Raw genomic sequence first — 21,818 nt, 5'->3', positions numbered from 1 at the left:
TTGTTCCACAAAATATAGCATAAGAAAACAAAGCGATGTAACAATACAAGGCGGATAAAGATGAAAATGAAGTTTATCCCAGAAAGGTATATAGTATATCCCGGGAAGGTATATAGTTTATCCCGGGAAGGTATATAGTTTATCCCGGGAAGGTATATAGTTTAACCGGGAGAGTATATAGATAATAAGTTAACGACTTCCTCTCTTTGTATGTTGATCAGAATTCATCAACCAAGATAGAGAAAAAGTGCCCAAATTCACCGAGCTAGAATATGATGATGATCGATTATGTAGAAAAATAATGTGGGGGTATATGTTAATCAAAGATAAATTGAGTGAGACACAAACCATTATAAAGACAACAAAAACACGCGCACATCAACTAACTTAAGAAATTTAAAATTTATGCGAACAAGGCAACCGAATAACTACACCGGCTGAGTGCGTACCACATATCTGTTTGCATATAAATCTTTGCCCTAACTAACTTGGTTATTCTACATTCATAATATTGACTATTAAGTACGTATCACTTTTCTGATTTAAATGAAACGTTTGCTATATCTTAATTGTTAATCAGATGCTCGTGCTTGTTCACACTATACAGACTTCATATACAGGAGTGTGCTCCTTACATAGAAACTGCTTCAACAAAGTTATGAGGAGGACAGATTAAAATTGACACTCCGTAAATTTTATGGACACCATCACGAATTAGTTGATCCATACGATGTGTCTTTGACCAAACTAGCTAAGGACATTTTTACCACATGATAGATTGTGGTTTGTCATTACGTCGTCTTATCTTTTAATTACCTAACGTGACTTATTCCCGATTGTGACTGTTTTGCTGAGTGTGAATTCGCATTACTTTAAGACGTGTTACGGTACTTGTCTATCCCAAATTCATGTGTTTAGTTTGATGTTGTATTTGTGGTTCTCGTGGGATTTTGTCAAATTTGATGACGTCTTTTCTATTATATTCATGTGTTATGGTAAAGAAAATTAATCCGCCTTCATTTATTGATTTGATTTTGTTCAACGTAATCTACGATAATTTACGTTTGAAGTTTAATTCAAAACAAACTGGACATATATATTATAGTTAATTGCTATTAATAAGTATTGCAATGTGCATTGTGTTTAAATGTAAAATCAGTATTTAGTTCTATTATAATCTTAAATCAATCCCAATTCTATCTTACTTTTGAGATATAGTTTTTCAATGTGACGTCATTTTTGTGATGTTTCAAAGATGCAAATGTGACGTGATTTTTGTGCCTTTTCACCACTTCGTATGTGACGTCATTTTTATGATTTTTTGCGTTGAGGCCTGGACTAAGTCGGGTGTGTCTATTTTTCTGTGTTGGTCTTTGCATTATGTATTCGGGTTTTGTTTTCTGTAATTAGTTAATACTTCAGCTTTATTATGTATATCTTTTATATTCATTTGATAAAATTTACTGTTTGCATAGCATAAATTGTTCTAAATAATAAGGATGTTCTTATCTCAAACATTAAAACATAGACGTATTTGACACAACATTTTTCAACTTTTGATCTTCAGTGCTGTACAACTTTGTACTTTTTTTTCACTTTCGATCTTTTATATCTGGGCGTCACTGGTGAGTCTTATGTGGACGAGGCGCGTTTTGGCGTATTGAATTTTAAACCTGATGCCTTTTGTTATCTATTAATCATGTGTTTCTTTTCTAATACGTTCTCCTATTTATTGTATTGTAGTCCTGTAATATTATGTTGTCATTGCAATGTTATAATTAACATTGTCATTAAAGTACGAGGTTTGGCATGCCACAAAACCAAGATAAACCCAAGATTATCTTTAAAAATGTCCTGTACCAAGTCAGGAAACTGGCCATTGTTATATTATAGTTCGTTTCTGTGTGTGTAACATTTTAACGTTGTGTTTCCGTTGTGTCGCTTGTTTTCTCTTATATTTGAGTGTGAATTCACATTACCATAAAACGTGTCACGGTATTTTTCTATCCCAAATTCATGTATTTGGTTTTGATGTTATATTTGTTATTCTCATCGGATTTTGTCTAATGCTTAGTCCGTATCTGTGTATGTTACATTTTAATGTTGTGTCGTTGTTCTCCTCTTATATTTATTGCGTTTCCCTCAGTTTTAGTTTGTTACCCCAATTTGGTTTTTGTCCATAGATTTACGATTTTTGAACAGCGGTATACTACTGTTGCCTTTATTTAATACGTTAAATCAATGACAAACCAGACAATTATCAATTTCCGCCACCTAGGCATCAGTATACCAACTTCACCATTCAATAGATATTTCCCAGTTCATTCAGTATTTAAAAGCTTATAGTAAATATTCTGACTTTATAAACATCACCAGTATATGAGCAGAAAGTTAATGAAACAGGGTTGTGTCAAAGAACATGTCGTCTTTTTTTCTTAAAAAGTTCACCAGAAGACACCAAGACCTCGTTGATAAATATTCCGAATCAACTTAACAAATAATACATTATGGTCTTGAAAGTCCTAGGTACGGACATTGTTTATCATCTTTATTACTTGTTATAATGTTCTTTTTGTCCTTGTATGTTTTAAAACTGTACTGCTTAGACCATTACATATTTAACTGTAGCATTGTAAGGGTTCTACACAGCTACTTTTGCATAGGTACTATTTCTGTACTAAAAATCTGAAATTTACTTTTAATATTCAGTACTATTTTGTTACTTTAAAATTATTGTAATATTTAGGTACCTGTATTTTACAGTACTTAATTTGTATTTGAAATTTAGGTACTACAGATTTTTGGTTACTACCGTTATATTTTCAGCATTTTAAAAGTTTTTCTATTAAAAATCTCTTAAAATTATGATTTTCAAACATGGAATATTGTATTATTTCTGTACCAAAATATTTAGTACAAATCAAGTACTGTAAAATACAAGTACCTAAATATTACAATAATTCTAAAGTAAAGAAATAATACTAAATATTAAAAGTAAATTTCCAGTACTACATATTTTTAGTAAAGAAATAATACCTATGCAAAAGTAGCTGTGTATATAAATATGAATCATTGAAACTTCACAACATCAAAACTAGTTTTTTCTCTTCACTTTGAAGTCCTTGTAAGTTCTTTGTTTTTAGTTATAAATTACCAAACTAAAATCAATATTTTATATCTTTAATTAAATCAATAACTTGTGTAGATACTTTTTACAACTACTAATGCATCAATTTCATACAAATAAATCATGATATCACATCAAAAAAAAAATCTGCATTTTAATATATCATCACGGATTTTTAGAAATTTGAACCAGAATTTTCAATTTGTTAAATGCAGATACGTGATTATCCTTTGTCACCAAATAACAAATTTGTTAATCAGATGTTTACTAGTTTTTCTATATATTTCAAATGTCTGTGATTGCATAAAATAGTTTTAAAAATTACAATTTGTTTAAAATAAGGTATTAAAGTGTTTAACAATGATAGTCAATGAGCTTTGCAGTCTTTTGAAAGTATTGCAATTGAAATACTTTTAAAGTTCAATGTTTAAAAACATAAGCAATGATATGGTTATTATTTTGTTTGTTTAAAATCATTTTATAGAAAAGACCAATACGTATTTATCCCGATTTCCCAGTCAAAATCAATATTCTGACAGTGACTTCTACTCGAGAATTCTGTGAATTCATACATTAACAGGTACACTTTTTTGATAATTGTCTGTTAAAACAGGCAAACTAATAGCTAAATAGAAGTGTATCAATGTATCATAATTCAAATATTTAATTATTTTTTACATTTTAATAGATGATCTTGCAAATTATAGAAAATCATTTTTGTTTAATTCAACAGAATTTAGATTTGAAATAAAGGGATACATATACTTATACGTTGGTTTGTTTAAACAACTGATGACTGGGAAATTCTTAAAAGTTCATAGTATATAGATAATAAAACCAGCACATATATCAAAATATTTAATTGTTTATACAATTAAATATCTTTCGTATATTGATTTTTATTAACTATCTATGTATTGAAATATTGAAAAAGAAAAATCCAAAAAAGATGAAGAAATGGGACTTCCTTTTTGGATCAAGTAATGTGTAAAATAAAGACTGAGGATATCTTCATACATGTTTGGATATAAGCTTTACCAAGTAAGCTAAACAAGCAATTTGGATCTGGCTTTAGCGTGTAATAACTTTAAGAACGTAAGTCTGAAAGTTTGAAAGTTGTTAAAGCTATGAGAGAGTGCTTTTGAGATAGGTAATGAGAACTTCGATATTCTAAACGTTGAAATAATCAAGATTCGGAATATAAAGTTTCAGACCAATGATAAAAAAACTGAGCTAATAAAAAAAATAAAACAATAAAATAACACACACAAGTGTAATGGCCACCAAATAGAGGCAATTTTAAATCGGTTGCCAAAGTTTAATAAACATAGCGATTCGATTTAACAATGTGTCTGCTCTCAAAATATTCTTATTTCTGTTTTACCCTCCATTCCCAATAGGACATTCTTACTATTGTATAGTGAGCCCAATAGACAACCTTTCAACTTTAATATTATCTTTAGGTATCGTCTTTCTAAATTTTGAAATAAAGGCATATTTTCAATTTGGAAGATCTGTACAGGTCTTCCGGTTATCAATAAGGGATATATGGTGAATATTTGATAGCTTATTTTATCATCATTTCACAAAACCAAAAAAACAAACGGAAAAGAGATAAAAAATACTTGGGAGTTCACAACACGATATAAAATCTGTATGTAAGGTATTGTTCCTGTTCATGTATAATAAAACTATTCAACTGTCAAGGAATAAGTATGTATTTGAACAGCAATCATGACAATGTTTTACTTTCATTCAACGGCATTTGTATATCTGTTCTTTACAACACCGTTTTGCCAAAAAAAAAAAAAAAAAAGAAATGATAATATACAAGCATCCCTTACGTTTCTTGTCACAATTAAAAAGTGTTCAACAATATGGAAAAAAGCTGTTACAATTTGTATTTGCTTTAACCATCTCATGGTAAACAAAACACAATAAAAAATATAGTCGATGAGCATACCACGTATTAAAATGTTAACATGATACTCCTTCTTACGGGGTTGACATTTTAACAATTAAATAGCACTTTCCATTTGTCTTTTAATGCATTGGCTGCTTTCATATGCCTTTTTCGCACCGACAACTTTTGTAATTTAATTCTGTTCTTAATGTCAATTTTTGCCATTTCATGGAAAACTTGAATCTCCTGTAAAAATATTTCTGTTTATTCCATTTTAAACGAAAAAAATCGTTTTGTTTCCAAAAGTTAAAAATTAAATGGCACCATTTCCTTTAAAATAATATGCTGATTATTTGCCAAATACTTGGTTCGCCATACCATTTCGTTGCCACCATTGCGGACGTGCTGTTCGTTGCGGGGCTACAGATCTTCCCATAATCAAAGGCAAACACTGGCGGGTGGACCAGTTGCATCTGAGATACTGTGATCCACAATGATTGGTGCCCTGTACGCACGTTGGTCTTTTCTCACATTTGTATATACGGCGTGTAAAGATATCATTGATTCCATCAATTACAAGAAGTCTTCCAAGTCCCATAGGTACAAGAGGCTGATGTTGATTGTCACCTACAATACGAGGATAATCTCTCCCAGGGTTAATACCTCTTGCTCGTTGTCTTTCCCTAAATTCTTCCCATAGACAGTCGATAAATGTATGATGGGTAAAAAACGCCGGATCATATGATGCCGATTCTATTCTGCTCATTTGTTCGCCTACGTAAACGTGAACATGATTGTGGAGCAATTCCAGGTTATACTGATCCGAGGCACTTGGATTGGTGATTTCCCATAACCAACGTCGTGACAATATCAAGCCTAAATCTGTGGAGGACATCAATCTTCTGTCTGTACCGACGTTTCTACGAAGAGCTCCATAGGGTGTATTCCATCCTGCAAACGGTCCTGTTCGTACAACTCCTCTCGAGGATCCCAAAAATAGAGGGGACCACGTAATGCTTAGTCTTGGGTCAGGTAAGTTGGCATCCAGAGTATTATCCCAGTATGGCAATGTAACGTTTGGTACCTTTTCTCTCAGTGCATTTTCAATCCTAAAAATAGAAAATATATTTGTTGATGAAATATCAAAATGCATGTTGACTAAGCGCAGTTGAATCAACAAAAAGTTCTGCACAGTCACATATTCTATCTACTCTGGTCGGGTTGTTGTCTCTTTGACACAAACCCCATTTCCATTTTCTATTCAAATTGGCGATTTCTATTTTCAAGACACTAAATAATATCAAGAAACACATAGCCATAATGTACGTTAGTTTATGCATACGTTATAGTTTAAAGGTATTTAGATATTTACTATCGTCATCATATTTTAAGGGTTACAAGGATGATAGTTATTCAAGATTTACGGAATCCGAAATATTGGAAGAGATAAACAAAGTAATTCATGAGGCTGGCGCAGTTTTCAGAAGTCCCATTTTATGTGATATAGATTTATTTGCAGTGCAGCAGGAAAATGTTATTTAAATAATCTTAAAAGGTTCAAATTAAATTCCATTCCGTAATGCAGTAGTGTATTGTTTGACGAGTTTTTCTAGTGTATAAATATACTCATAAGCACACAAAACCAGATCCGAAGTAATATTTATTGAATTATTTTATGGAGTAAGTTCAGGTGTTCACCGCAATATTATCTGCAAGAATCTCTGACAGCCTGTGAAAGCAATCAAGTGATAGGAGTACTAATTTGTCGATGTTAGTTAATTTTTTTATCCCAAACAATGCGCTCATGAAATTAATGTACACGGGAAATTACTATGATAAACACGTTAACGTTTCTTAGGTACATACTGATAACCGGTTTGTAAATTTTGAAAGCTCTCTTTTAATTAAAAAAAACAGTTGAATAAACTTCTTGTATTTATTTTTGAATAGTATAACATTTATAAAACTTACAAGACAAGATAAACTCTATGCCATCCAGGAAAATTTGGTCCTCCGTGAGCCCCAGCAGCAGTATTAAGATGATGAAGTGAAGCTAAGGCGTCATATTTATTTGGTGCAATGCTCTGAAACGAAGGAACAAGAGAATAATGTCAATTTTAATAATACTTTTTACATATGATATTGTGTATTCACATAATTTACGTTGCAACACTTGTCTGAGAGCATATATTTCGCTGATGATACTATTGTTTGATATTATGATTGAAAATATTTCAACACGAAGTAATGTTAGCTTGGTTATCGAATATCTTATGTCATATGATGAGTCTTTGGTAAACGAAACGCGGTACTGGTGTACACAATTTTAAGCCCGTAATCCATCATGGCTTTATTTTATGATTAATTGATTACTTAAATATTCAAAATTGATAAAAAGTAAGAAAGATGTTTAAGTTTGTAACCCTGATATAATAGTCCAGACATAAGTGTCCTCCACTTTGATTGATAAAAAGTAAGAAAGATCTTTAACCCTGATATAATAGTCCAGACATAAGTGTCCTCCACTTTGATTGTAACCCTGATATAATAGTCCAGACATAAGTGTCCTCCACTTTGATTCAACATCAATATTGTAAATTCAATAAAGATCTGTTTGTGTCTGTCGTTGAAATTCTTATTTACTACATTGTACTAGTATAACAATTTCAACGCAATGAATGTAATTTGAAAACTGTTTAAAATTGACTGAGATAAACAGTATTACACAGCTTAAAAATAGTTAACAATACAAAGTAGTTTTAAAAAAGGTGCTAAATTATCTTAGCACAGCCAGTTTGGGGTGACTCTGGTACTGCTTTTTGTGACTGCCTGCGCCAATATCAAGTTTTCCAGTTCTACAAAAATAGACGGATGATCTAAAAGGAAATTTTAAGCTCTTTTAAAAGATGAAAACAAACTGACAACTGAAAAGTTGAAAAAAAACCCGAATCACGACAAATCCCGCACCACATGTGTCACCTGTCATGGTAATCTTGGTAAGTACAGAACTAGTGATAAATAAAGGCAACAGTAGTATACTGCTGTTCGAAAGTCAAACTTGATGGTCTTTTCTTGGTTTTTTTTTATTTACCATGACATTTTCAGTTTAAGTTTAATAAGTCTTATTTGGTATCTTCCTCCTCTTTTTCAGACAATTCTTTGATTAAACCAGAGCAGTATTTTGTACACATTGTGATAGTCTGATTTATCTCTTAGCCTCAAACTAATTTTTTGTTTCTCTTTAGTATTTTTTTGCCCAAAATATATAGGGTAAAGTTTAATTTGAAAACGTATTTAGATAAAGATTTTTCTTTTTTTAATGTCATTTGAAAATATTAATGGTTTTCGTATTGTTTAGGTTAAATATTTATGGCTATTATTTCAAAAAGCAATATGCAGATTACAGTTTCTTAACAGATGAGATTTTTTAAAGAGACTAATATATCTAAACAATTCTGACAGGTATGCGTAACCGAATCAGTTATGCAGGCAAGTAAAAAAAACAGAACTAGTAGGACATAAATTGCAATATACTTGTACATATGAATAAATAAATGCAACAGTAGCATATCGCTGTTCAAAAGTGATCAATCGATTGAGAGAAAACAAATCCGGGTTACAAACTAAAACAGAGGGAAACACATCAACTTAGAGAGGAAAGCAACGAAACAACAGAACACTGAAGTGCAACACAAACAAACAATAATGCAACACACATAGAAACGAACTATTAGATAACAATAACTGAGAAGCCTAATTAACACATGAGAAGCCTGAGAAGCCATAATAATAACTGAGAAGCCTTATTAATAACTGAGAAGCCTTATTAATAACTGAGAAGCCTTATTAATAACTGAGAAGAGAAAGACATCAAAGAAATTTTAAAAAGTAAAATCATTATGATACTGAACTCCGAGGAAAATTCAAAACGGATAAACTAATTAGTCGAAAACAAATTGACAATGCCCTGGCAAAAATACGAGAAACAATGTGCTACATGCGTCAACAAGATAACCTAAAGAACCAAAAATTCATGACAATTTAAGATGTGATTAAACATCAAAATCAACAACCTGGAAGTTTAAAAGGAAGGACATAATTTGGACGAACGATTCAGACAATGTCTACTAATGTTCTAGAATGTAAAGGGTTACAGGTTACATATTCTTGTCATTTTTATTCCACGAAAGACCGTCATTTACAATGGTCATTTTGACAAGATCTTTTATTGATATATATACAACTGTTTGACAAGTCATGCAAGAGTAATAAAGGTTGTCAATTGACAGTTTAAGAAATATGTTAATCAGCCATGTTTTAATCATCTCACCAAATGCGGTTACAATAGTGATATGTGTACCTGCATTTAAAATCATTTCATCTTAAGAAAAGTACTTCAAATTTCAACCAATTGGAAGGACTTCTAAAATACCACCTAACAAAGGCACTGTCCTTGTCAATCAATATAATTTACGTGTGTCTTATACATGGTTATCTTCAGAATGAGGAGACTGTGTATGCACATCATCACATGATCATTGTGATATCATTTTAAAAATTAACTGAAATTTAATTGAAGGAAAATTTCATTTATTTTTACTCCAAAATATTTTTTGTGCAAATACTATTTATTTAAATGCAGTTATTATTTTCCTTTTATATATAACAGACTTTTTCCCATTCGTATTAAAACTTCACATTCAGAAAATTTGTAAACACTATAAAAACTAAACAGCGTTAGGAAAAAATGTAACTATAATTAGAAATATAACTAATCAAATCTTTTAGAAACCGTAATCTATTGAGAGTTTGTTTACGAAACTGACAAAATTGAAAATTTTAGCCCGATATATTAGTTGTTCCTTTAGTATGTAAACTAAACATTATATAGATACAATCACAGTATTGAACATTATTGATGGAAACTATCAATAAAAATGTCACATTCTTTTCTTTAACAAAAACAGATAATTCGTACCAGTAGCGAATGAAGTCAACAATGATGAGTTTACAATTAATTATGGGAAGTTCATTTGAACCTATAGCCCCTGTAATAGCAATACCTATCAATGCATGGTTATTTGCATGTCTCCAACTAAATTAAATGAAGACATTTGTGTTAATTAGAAATCTTTAACTGAAAGTATCAATAGAAATATTAATTAGCCATTAATACAAAGGAATTAAGTGTTCAACTCATAAACTACTCAGACATGTTTGGGTCTGTCATTAACAACAATACGTGTCTTTCTAAAGGAACCAGGACATTGAACTACATGTACTTGTATTATGAACCAACACCTTTTCTTAGATATGCACACAAATTAGGATAAAGATTAATTATTTGTAGCAAAAACTGATTTTGTGAATTACATAATATAACAGCACAAAGTATATTTTTAAAAATTAAAGCAAAACAACACGAGTTCAAACCAAACTAGGGATAACATGTTACACCTGTTATGTTGCTCATGCAAGTACAAACCAGGTGATTAGTCGCATTCGGTAATAATGTAGGACAAAGCCAGATTATAGTAACGACACATATATGTGGTCATCTGTGACACAGATAATCCATAAACTTGAACCAAATCATGATGGCGTCCGTTAAAATGGGTAGCTCTTGTTAAAATTTCTTTCTTGAAAGTGGTAGCCCTTTATAAATGAAACAATGATAGAAAACACAAGCTCTGAACTATCGTATCGACTTGGCAGAAATATTCTGCATGCGCAGGCATTGCTAAAAGGACAATTAACGATAGAAAATTTGACCTAACAGTCTTTACCTACTCGGAAAGAATATCCATGTCTTCTTTTTCGTGTTTTGTCCATCTTATTTCCAGTTTATGGATTTTGATTCAACGTATTTAGGTTAACAGTTATAAAATAGTTGTGTCACAGATGCAAAGGATATGTTTTTATTTAACCGATCCTTTCCTCTTTTCTTAGATTAAGACATCTTCGAGCAAAACTCGTCACCGAACATGTTTTAGCCACGAGTAAGACAACGGATCTCACTAGTAGGGCATTATATATGTACGATTCATGAGATCACTCCCACTTGTTTGCTGGCCAGGGGTTTGTGTTGGGTTTGTCTTTAGTTTTTATGTGGTATTTTGTGAGACAAATTATTTGCTATGTGGTTGTCTCTACTTTTGAGTTTTGAAATTTACCCTTGGTTCTTCTGTCAATTTTTTCTCTCGTAAAGATCAAGTATCCATGAGGCCCTAACAATCTTTCGTTCGGGATATAAAACTAAAAACGGGATACAAAACAGTTCAGAAGTTTCTTTCCGTTCTTTGAATATGATCGACCTTATGCCTCTTCTTCTGTTCGTTCTCTTTATTTATAGGACACAGGAATTTCTTTTTATATACTATTTTATGTTAACCACAGATATTATTGATATGATATTATTGATATTTTATGATATATCAGTAAAACTTGGCGGAAATAGCAAACATTTTGGAAACATTAAAGTCTACTAGACGGAAATTAACAATCAGTCCTAATCAGACGATTGTAATAATCTGAAACATAAAAACTACCAAATTGTAATAAATTTTACTTCCAATGTTGACTTTAATATTGTAAGGTTTGGTCAGTAGGCCGATCACGTATCACGATAGTTGAGTACCTCTGTATTGACATGAATTACCATTGATATGGTCATAACTTTGATATGGTCATAACTTTGTTATGTCAATTGGTAACAAAACTTCGAATTCTTCGATATACCAAGGATTTGCAACCCAAAGAATAGATAACCTTTGATGTATATGCAAAAACATTTCGGAATTTTGGGTTTTAAATTTTCTACAACTTCGTGCTTTATTTAGCTGTTTTAACTTTTTATTCGAGCGTCAGTATTGGGTCATTTGTAGTCAAAACGCGCGTCTATCGTACATTTTTTTAAAGCCTAGTGTCACTGACGAGTTTACCTACATTTATTTTTGACTTCTTTAACCTTGTATCAATTTTGTCTAGACCTTTTTATAGGTATATATACGAATGATATAAATTTAAACGGTATATAAACTTGTTAAAACAGAATAAATTTTTCTTTCTATCGTAGTTTTATTACATTGCACGTGATCAATCATTCTGACCGACATGTTTGATATGCATTTACCAGACAAATCCAACAAGTTTAAATGTGTCTGTTTAGTCGTTAAAACCGCTTAAAAAAAGAATGTTGGCTTAAAGATAACATGTTAATATTAACGGACTTGATCACATCCTCTTTACGATATCATTATATTCTTTTCACAATAGAAATATTTGAAATATTTGTAAAATGGTTTCTGACAAGGCATCAAACTAAATGATAACCTTGCCAGTTATACAAGGTTCGTTGGAAGAAATATAAACCCTGATTTAAATTCCTTTCAACCTAAAGGGGCGTAAGGTACAATTTAGAAAAGAATAACAGGAGGATTCATTTTTGTTTACAAAATTAATCAAAAAGATAAATATTAAAATAAGTGTTCGTTATTAGTAGCCAGTTTGTTTAGTTTAGTTTAAGGGGGATCGCAAGTACAAAAATTTCAGCAAAAAATTAATCATTTGTTTTTTCATTACAAATTTTTATCTATAACACTATTAGTTATTTTTTTATGATATGGTACAAAAATCAACCAAAAAAATCGATTCGGTTTGGCACCAGGTGACTTTTAAAATATTAATATCATTAAAATCTCCAAATTATCTCCCTTTGGTGCAAAAATGCCATTTTTGGCATTGAAATTGAAATATCTTTTTTTAACTCATCAGTGACCTATATTTTTTATTCTTGTTTTCAAAGAAGCTGTACATAAACTTAATAATTGTAAAATTTAAGCGATTTCTGTAATTTTGTTCTTTTTCTATTTCGATATTACTTCTATTTCTCATATTAGTTCAACAGAAAAAAAAAGGACATTAACAATAATGTATGCTTCTTTCGGAGGCATGTGCTCACATGAACGGTGACCCATTTTTTTTATTTCGTTTTTTTTATTTAGTATATGATAAGGTTCATTTATAGAAAATATATCGAAATCCTATCTTTAAAAGAAAAATTTGAAATTTATACCCGCGAGCCCCCTTAAAATATGCTTAAAATATCGCTTCTAAATTATTGTCTTACAAGACAACAATTCAACATCAGTTGGGTCCTTATGCATGCAACATATCATTTGACCCTTGGTTGGAATCATTCTTATATAAATAAATCGATTATTTACATATTTTCAAATACATGACATTATTTCGAACAGACCTAGAAAAATCGACAGTTTACCTTTGCATGTGTTTTTCTGTCAACCTATTTTATAACATTTATGTTTATATCGGGTCACATAACCATCGGTAGTCTTCGTTTGTCATTTCGATATATAAATATATTGCGTCTTGTTCTTATGTACACACGATAAGATAATAATTCATTACATTGTTATGATTTTTTTTATTGTTTATTGTTTCCTATGATTTTTTTTTATTCTGGTAGATATTCTTATATATCTTAATAAAACTAAAGAGTTTGAGTCAGTTCGATGGTAATGAATTTGCAAACTAATGCGCCTTAAAGTTGAAAGACACAAAGATTAATTAAAAACATATTATTTTGAATGTTTTAGATGTCTCAGAGAATTAATAAATCAAATTTTAACTTAAAAGATGATATGGTCATACGAATATTTGCGAAATTTGGAAGTAAAATTTCACAATTTTATTTAGATTTTTGATTTTTGATTATCAGTGTTTTAACGCCACTTTTAAGCACCGCTTTTTGGCTATTTCGTGGTGGCCAGTTTTTATTGGTGAAATAAGCTTGGATGCCCTGATAAAACCACTGGGCTATTTCGTGGTAGCCAGTTTTTATTGGTGGAATAAGCTGGGTGCCCTGATAAAACCACTGGGCTATTTCGTGACGGCCAGTTTCCATTGGTGGGAGAAGCTGTAGTGCCCGGAGAAAACCACAGACCTACGATAGGAAAACTGATAATCCTAGTCAATTAAGAATGGAGTCGAGTGCACCAGCACGAGCGGGTTTCGAACTTACAACCTCAGAGTTGACTAATTCTAATTATATTATACAGCGTATAACCATTCGTTGGCATAGATATAAAACAACTCTACAGGAATAGATTTTTTTAGGGGGAGGGGGGAATGAATGATTTATTTCAATCTATTTCATGAAATTGAAAGAAAAAAATGTTAAAAGGAGGAGGCATTTTTTTTATTTAGATTTAACACCTTCAGGGAATAGAAAGACCTTTTAAAATTGAGGAGGTGTTATTAAGATGAATCGTTTTCAGAAATTAAAAGATGAATTGAGCACCAATTCTCCACTTCTTCACAATGTATGAAAACTTTTGCTGTTTTGCACTGATATTTAGTTTAATTATCCCCATGACTGACAATATGCTTAAATTATTTTTCTTGAAAAAGAACATCTGGTATAGTTTATTGCATATTTGCCCTTTGGATATTTTGTTTTTAGTTATTCTTAAAGAGGGTGGTAAAGGGTTATTTTCGTGCAGCGTGTTTTGCCATTTTCATTTCACGTGCAGCCGTGAAAAAGGTTAGTTATTCACCGAGTTTCGTGAAATCGGTAAAAAGATCAACGTGCAAGACATTTTTAATAGTGCGTTCATCGTGAAATGGCAATTTTATTTTGCGTTCTTCCGTGCAGAAGCCCCTCCCTCCCCCTTTATGCCCTACCTTGAAATGTACATGGTTAGTTTTATCACTCTGTCATCATATACTTACTCTGTCTCGTTTTAACATTACAAGAGCTCTGTGAAAATCATTACGCTCTGTGTCTGTTAAAGTTCTATATTCCTTTCGTACACGTAATTGTCCATCCGGCGGTAGGTAAAATAGTCCATTCATCCATTGCACAAAATTAGCATTTAGATTATTATTGGAATTTGTAGATCTAAACTGTAGTCGACATAATGGAAAAAGTCCCAGTAGTAACAATAAGATTTTATAGAGTGAAGGCATCGTCTGTAAAATAAAACAAAACAAAATTAGTGACAAACAAACAAACAAACAAATTAATTACAAGTATTTATAATTTCGTATTGACTGTCAGTCGTTTAGTGGGTGCCAACCAAAAACGTTAACGGTTAAAGCAAACACAACTCAAATTTTGAGACCAGCATTTGGCAAACAATGACAGCCGATTCTCAACTTCGATTGTTTTGTGTTTTATATAGTGTACTGAAGACGGAACAAAACAAAGTGTGAAGTCGTCATAGCTTCATTGATTTTGACGCAAGTCTCAACTTTTGTTTTGCTTACGTCTTAACTGAATTTAATGAAGTATTCAAAGCTTTAATTTGCAAAGGATGTGTAAAGAAGTTGTCCGTATAGTTAATGCAAGCAGTCCTGTAGAACATTCAACATAGCGAGTGCAAAGCCCAACTTTCCTAGTCATTGTAACAAATTATTTGCGGTTTATTGACGAAGACAAGTTTGAACGTACTCTACACCAAATCGAATGAGAGATTCTCTCCAAGCTTGGGAGATGAGATGAGAAAATAATTATTGAATAGTACCTAACCACGGACACGAAATAATAAATCGTGCAAATTTGCAAAGCATTATATAATATTTTGAAAATTACATTGTATCGTCGCACAAAAACTGACCACACGCCTTGAAGACAAGTAACGGTATGTAAAGATGTATCGGAAAATTTACCACAATTCAAAGGGGAATTTTAAGGAGACGTCCACGTCATTATGACTCTCCAGGAATAAGGTAATGACACAGCAAATTAAACATTGAAAGGAGATGTATGAGTGATTGATTTATACAGGAACTTTCTATACAATATGGAAAGTCCCTGGTTTGTGATTATTCTTCAATCCAAAAAACTATCATTTCCATAATTGATTTCAATTGTCAATTTCTTAACCTTTATATATTGAAAAAAACCCAGTTGGTATGCAACGGAAAATATTTGACAAGTACATAGACCAAATAGAGTCACTGGGATGTAAAAATCAAGTTGAAATTTATAAGAGTAAAATACAGTTATTATCAAAACACCAACATTTAATTAGTCGTTTCTATAAAGCTAAGTCTCATGACGCGAACCGGTTGTAATTTCAAATTGAAAAAAAAAAAAAAATTATGTTTAAAACTATTCCATAGTGATGATTTTTTTGTTAAATTTGGTCCTCAACATTGCTTGAGCCTAAGGAATGACGCCCTCAGAATGTGTGCTAATTTTGCGAACTCAGTTTACAAACAATGGGGATGAAATACAACTTTACCGAAATAACTTCTCAACTCATTTAATTAATTTGTGTACAGACACGCCTCGCTCGCGCTATAAATAGTACAGTTACATGTTCCTGAACCGTGTAATTTGGGCCACAATTCAAATTTAGCCTGTTTACTTACTAAGTTTCAAAATGATGTGACACAAAAACATCTTAAATCAAAACTATAACCTTCCGTTAAAGCTGAAATACTGAACCTGATATGGGACAGACAGACGGACGGACGGACACTCAGACTGGGAAACATTATACACCTTCACTATCGTATGCGAAGCGTTTAAACCGTTGAAAAAAATTCTTCCTTACTATCAAAAACGGTACTATATAACTATTATCTCTTTTAGGGCTTAGTTGGCGCTCAGCATGCATCAATTAACCAATTGCTTGAAATGTTTCGATTTAAAGTTGACTTTTTGCATACGTGCACTGCAGGTATTATAGTCTGTTAAGACATCTATCATTACACCAGGTATAATTGTAGGATATTTATTGTCTTTTGTTTTGATGACATCATTGATCTTTCATAATACCACACATTAATTACAAAGAAGGGTGTCATACCATACAACATAAATTATACATGAATAACTTTTGGGATGTATACTTTTTAACAGAAAAAAAAACCATACAAACAAATAAACATAGTTATACAAACATACTGATAGGAAATATCAATGTAATCTTTGTGCACTTTCCAAAACAATTATAATAAATTGGGTTTATGTTATATAATTTATTATATGTTTACGATGATACGTAGACATGACTACAAAAAGAATGGTACGAAAGGAAAATTCAAACAAAACAATTTATTTAAGTATTATTGCTGTTGTATGAAATTATAGATTAGGGTGTTGCAACCACAAATGTGACTAAATTCACATTAAAATAATGTTCAGAATGCATTTTTGTATATCAAATAATGCTTTGTCAGCATTATTTGTATTCTAAGATTGTAAATACACTTTATTGGAACCTGTCTTCTCGTAGAACTACAAAATATTTATAAAGAAAGGACGATAACACTTTTTACATAAAAAACAAACAAAAAACAACACCCCAACATTTCTATAATTAACAAAAAGATACCGAATATTTAAATATGTTTGCTCGAATTACATAATTTTGTTACGTATAACATACAAATAGTTATAATGTATCTTTTTTTTTTAATTGTGTAATCACTACTGTAATAAATTAATTTGGCTTTCATAGCATTTTGTATAAGTATGTTGTTAGTCCGTTAATACGCTATTTAATCATATTTTAACAAGTTGTACTAATTTTTGGTGTTGACCCTGATGAACTAGACATTTTTTCACCCAGGATAAATTAAAAAAAAACTTAAGACATGTAAACTGTGAAATTGTTTACAAGTTTATGCAAAGTACTTTTATAATTTAGATCTGCTAGTATATAATATATGTGCTTTAATTTAATTTACCTTTGTTTTAATAATGGTATACAGAATATCAAAATAAAGTAATACAGTTATACATACAAGGGCATAACATACAATGTAGAAAAAAAGCGCAAAGTTGATGAGGGTTATTAAGAGTTCATTATTTCGTCAATGACTTTATATTGTAATTCTTTGAACTTGATGATAACATTATAACTGCTTAAATGTTTCTTCGCTATTTTTTTATTTATCCTTTACAAAAAATTAAATTTAAGAAGGTTATGATATTTGTCACCGACAAGCATAATCGATGAGTTAAATTTTCTCTTGTTATGTTAACCTACCTGGCAAATTCCGTTGAAATTTTCTGATTGACCATTCAAAATGTAAAAAATTACCTTTCGTCAAGATTACAAAGCCTTATTTTAAAGTCGATTAATTTAATGATTTAGCACATTTATTGATATCCTAAGGTCATATTTGTAAAAAGTGATTTGAAGTGTGGTTAAATTCAGTTATAACCACATGTTTTAATGAGTTTACATCATCGAAGATTTCACATATCTTTATAAAAATAATAAAATCCCACATTCTTTAGAAAATGTATTTTTAGTAATTTTTAAAGTTGTCTCTTCATGATTTTACTCGCTTAATCCAACTATAAACATGGTAGCAAGTATTTTTATCTGTAGCGTACCTGATAAAGATCATTCTTGAAACACGTGTTGGGTACATGAAACCTTTTCCTGCTTTTACTATTTTAAATGCATCATTTAGCTATATTTGCACATCAACAAATTTCTCCGGAATTTTGTTCCAGTTGGACAAATATTTCATCATTTAATATTCATCATTTCTTAAAATAAATTGATATATTTCAGTGACAAGTTTGGTGAAGATGTCAAGTGGTAAGAAAACTGAAAGGTCGAAAACCAAAACGTGATGAAAAAAACCGAATAGACTTACAATAATCTACAACACATTGCTGAGAACGAAGTAATGAAAAAAACCGAATAGACTTATAATAATCTACAATACATTGCAGAGATCGAAGGTACACGAATACGTTATATATAAGATGTTTTTAACATTAAAAATTTATAATCACAAAACATATAACAGAATTCGCATTGAAAGTACCGGTGAACTCTACTTGAAATTTATGGCTTATTTTCGTAAATTCACTTAGACAAACATTATATAACGATTTACACGAATAAAAAGGAATCAAAATTTGAAATACATAAATAATTTGACATACTGAGAACTACATCATATTCACAAAACTGAGATGTTGTTTTCATGTTTTCTGTAACAATAAGGGTACAGACTCTTTTAAATTAGCTTTTTATGCACGAAGTTCAATAGTTAGCACCTAAATTCATTTCATGTACCTTTATCTGCAGTCCTCTAAGATATAATGGTGTCTCCTTACTAACGGCTACATGCTTTTTCAATAAATATGATGCATTTCGTTATTATTTATCAAAAATATTTTATGGAAGCTTCGTACGTTTATGTATTGATTAACCAGAAATGTCATGTTCCAATAGTTTGTGACGTCTATGTTATCTAATTTCGACATACAATATCACCAAAATAACATTATTAGCTGCGAACATCTATTTTGATATAACGATATGATATGAATCATTTGTCGTTAAAAAATATCCGATTTTTGTTTTTGTGAAAATAATAATAGAGCTTACTTAAATAGACAATGCAAGTCAAAGAAAAAACGGGAAAGCAGATTTTTTAAAATATGACAGAAAAAAAACCACTCAAATTACAACTTTAAATAAAGCATTAACGTGTTCATTGTGAAGTATTTTTTTAAAAACTTTTCTTTTGATTTGATTTCAAACATTATTCACTTCCGCCTCGACGATGTTTATTAATATTGAATCATATGTCTTCAAGGTTGATTAGATGTTTAAGAAATTATGCTGATTCACTTAAAATTTAAATTAAAGCCTGCCACACTTCTTTAATCAAAGGTTAGAAGAAAAGAAATCAGTGTAACATAAACTTAAGTATGACACAGAAAATATTAATTTTAATATTTAACAAGTCTAGCCTTAAACAAATTACAATGTAAAATGGATGTTCAAGTTTCGAGAAATGAGATACATTCTTGTTAAAATCGTGATGGATTATCAAAACTGTCCAAAATAAAAGAACGATGTCTGTATTTGTATTCAAGGAACGTAATTGTTTATCATCATTTATAATAATTATAATTGATAGATAACTATATAACACTTCATAAGTTAGAAGTTCTTTCCGTTTATTTTTATATTATTTAGCATAAAGTTATAAATAAGTTTGTTCCATGCATGGTTGTATGTCAATCTGGTAATCTAAAGGTCAAAATTTGACCTATAATTGCTATTATTTTCGAAATTTGAACTCTGGCGGAAAGTTGCCTCATTGAAAATCATACCACATCTCCTTATTTTTACTTTATTTGACCTATCTTGTTAATTGTGACATTTCTATTAACGTTGAAGGGAATGAAGAATTATACATTTGATTAGATATGGAGTAATGGTGTTCTAATTGACCTCAGATTTTCCAAATATGCAAATAAAATATCAGAAATTCTCTGACCATATTTCTTTAAACAAAGGTTTAAAAAATATATATAAATGAAAAGGAAACAAAAAACAAAATTGAAAAGAATTATGTATCACAATAGAACACACATTCTTCTGTTTCTTGGAATATGTTTTTCATAAAATCGGAAGAATAACTACAACATAACATATATATTACAAAGATGTCGTGAGCTGTTGTTTGACATTGCCGTTACATACCATACGACACTATACATTTCCTTTCGGGATCGTGATAAATCTCACATAGTTAACTATAGCATGTACTAGAAAACGCATTTTAGAAAAATTTGTTTATTTAAGGAAAGGATGAAGTGATTGGTTCACAGTATTTTTTATTTTCAAATATTTAAAATATATATAAATTTCATTTGCAGTAAATATGAAAAAGTGAGAAGTTAGGACCAATAGGTCAAACGGACAGACACCGAAGGATAACCAAAACCAAAACCAAAAGACTAGTAAACATATTTACACAGTACTAGTATATTGGAATGCGTTTGGAGCTCTTCCTGAACAAAAATGCATATTTTTTAACGAAATAGACTGCCAACGAAGGATTCCATTTTAGTTGCAATTGGTCTGTTTATTTTTGTGGCGGTATTTTTCTTACAAACTTGTCCTTTTCAAGGACTTTGATATATATTGACGATAAGTGTGTTACGATTAGTTTGTTACGTGTTACAATGTTTTTTTATTAATGATTCATTGATGACTTGTCTTAAGAGTGTCAAAAATCTAAAAGTTTTTTTTTATATTAATGTAGCAAAATTTGAATTTGAAAATAAACCTTGAACTTCAGTCTAATTTTAGTATTATTTAATTTTAACACCTTGTGTGTCATATTTTACAAAAAGCTTGTGAAGGTTTTACTAATTAAACGTTGCTAACAAGAGTTAGTTATGACATATATATTTATAGTTCACCTTTGAGAATTTTTACTGACAAAAACATATTCAAGAATGAAACGTATCTGCATGCTTAGTATTTCAATACATTATGTTTTTATTACTATTTTTCATTCAGAGAAAAATGATTTACACAGATCTCTCCAACAACATGTAACAACATTAAGTTCATTGCACAATTCGACATGAACTAAATGTAAAACTATATTTAACTATTAATGTGGAAAAAGGGAGAACATACAAGAAGGGTAATGTAAAAGCATAAGCCGACGAAAAACAGACACCATCATCGCCAAAATAAATACGATGAAAAACAGACACCATCATCGCCAAAATAAATACGATGAAAAACAGACACCATCATCGCCAAAATGAATACGATGAAAAACAGACAACATCATCGCCAAAAGAAATACGATGAAAAACAGACACCATCATCGCCAAAATGAATACGATGAAAAACAGACACCATCATAGCCAAAATAAATACGATGAAAAACAGACACCATCATCGCCAAAATAAATACGATGAAAAACAGACACCATCATCGCCAAACTAAATACGATGAAAAAACAAACAACAA

At 30.7% G+C, this 21,818-nt stretch overlaps 1 protein-coding gene across 2 annotated transcripts in view; it reads right to left on the bottom strand.

The window, feature by feature from the left end:
• Window positions 1-3,164: 3,164 nt before the first annotated feature.
• Window positions 3,165-21,818, bottom strand: part of LOC139523045 (putative tyrosinase-like protein tyr-1) — a 31,725-nt gene continuing 13,071 nt past the window's right edge. For both annotated transcript variants that reach the window (XM_071316795.1, XM_071316796.1), the window contains exons 2-4: window positions 14,784-15,023; window positions 7,002-7,114; window positions 3,165-6,139 (exon numbers count right to left, since the gene is read on the bottom strand). In XM_071316795.1, coding sequence (XP_071172896.1) covers window positions 5,380-6,139; window positions 7,002-7,114; window positions 14,784-15,020 — 1,110 coding nt within the window. In that variant the 5' untranslated portion in view covers window positions 15,021-15,023 and the 3' untranslated portion in view covers window positions 3,165-5,379. The remainder of the gene's footprint in view (window positions 6,140-7,001; window positions 7,115-14,783; window positions 15,024-21,818) is intronic.

Source organism: Mytilus edulis, chromosome 5 (assembly GCF_963676685.1).
Source record: "Mytilus edulis chromosome 5, xbMytEdul2.2, whole genome shotgun sequence".
NCBI classification, from domain to species: Eukaryota; Metazoa; Mollusca; class Bivalvia; order Mytilida; family Mytilidae; genus Mytilus; species Mytilus edulis.
Note: the sequence above shows the minus strand (reverse complement) of the source record. Positions and strands in the feature narration are given on the sequence as shown.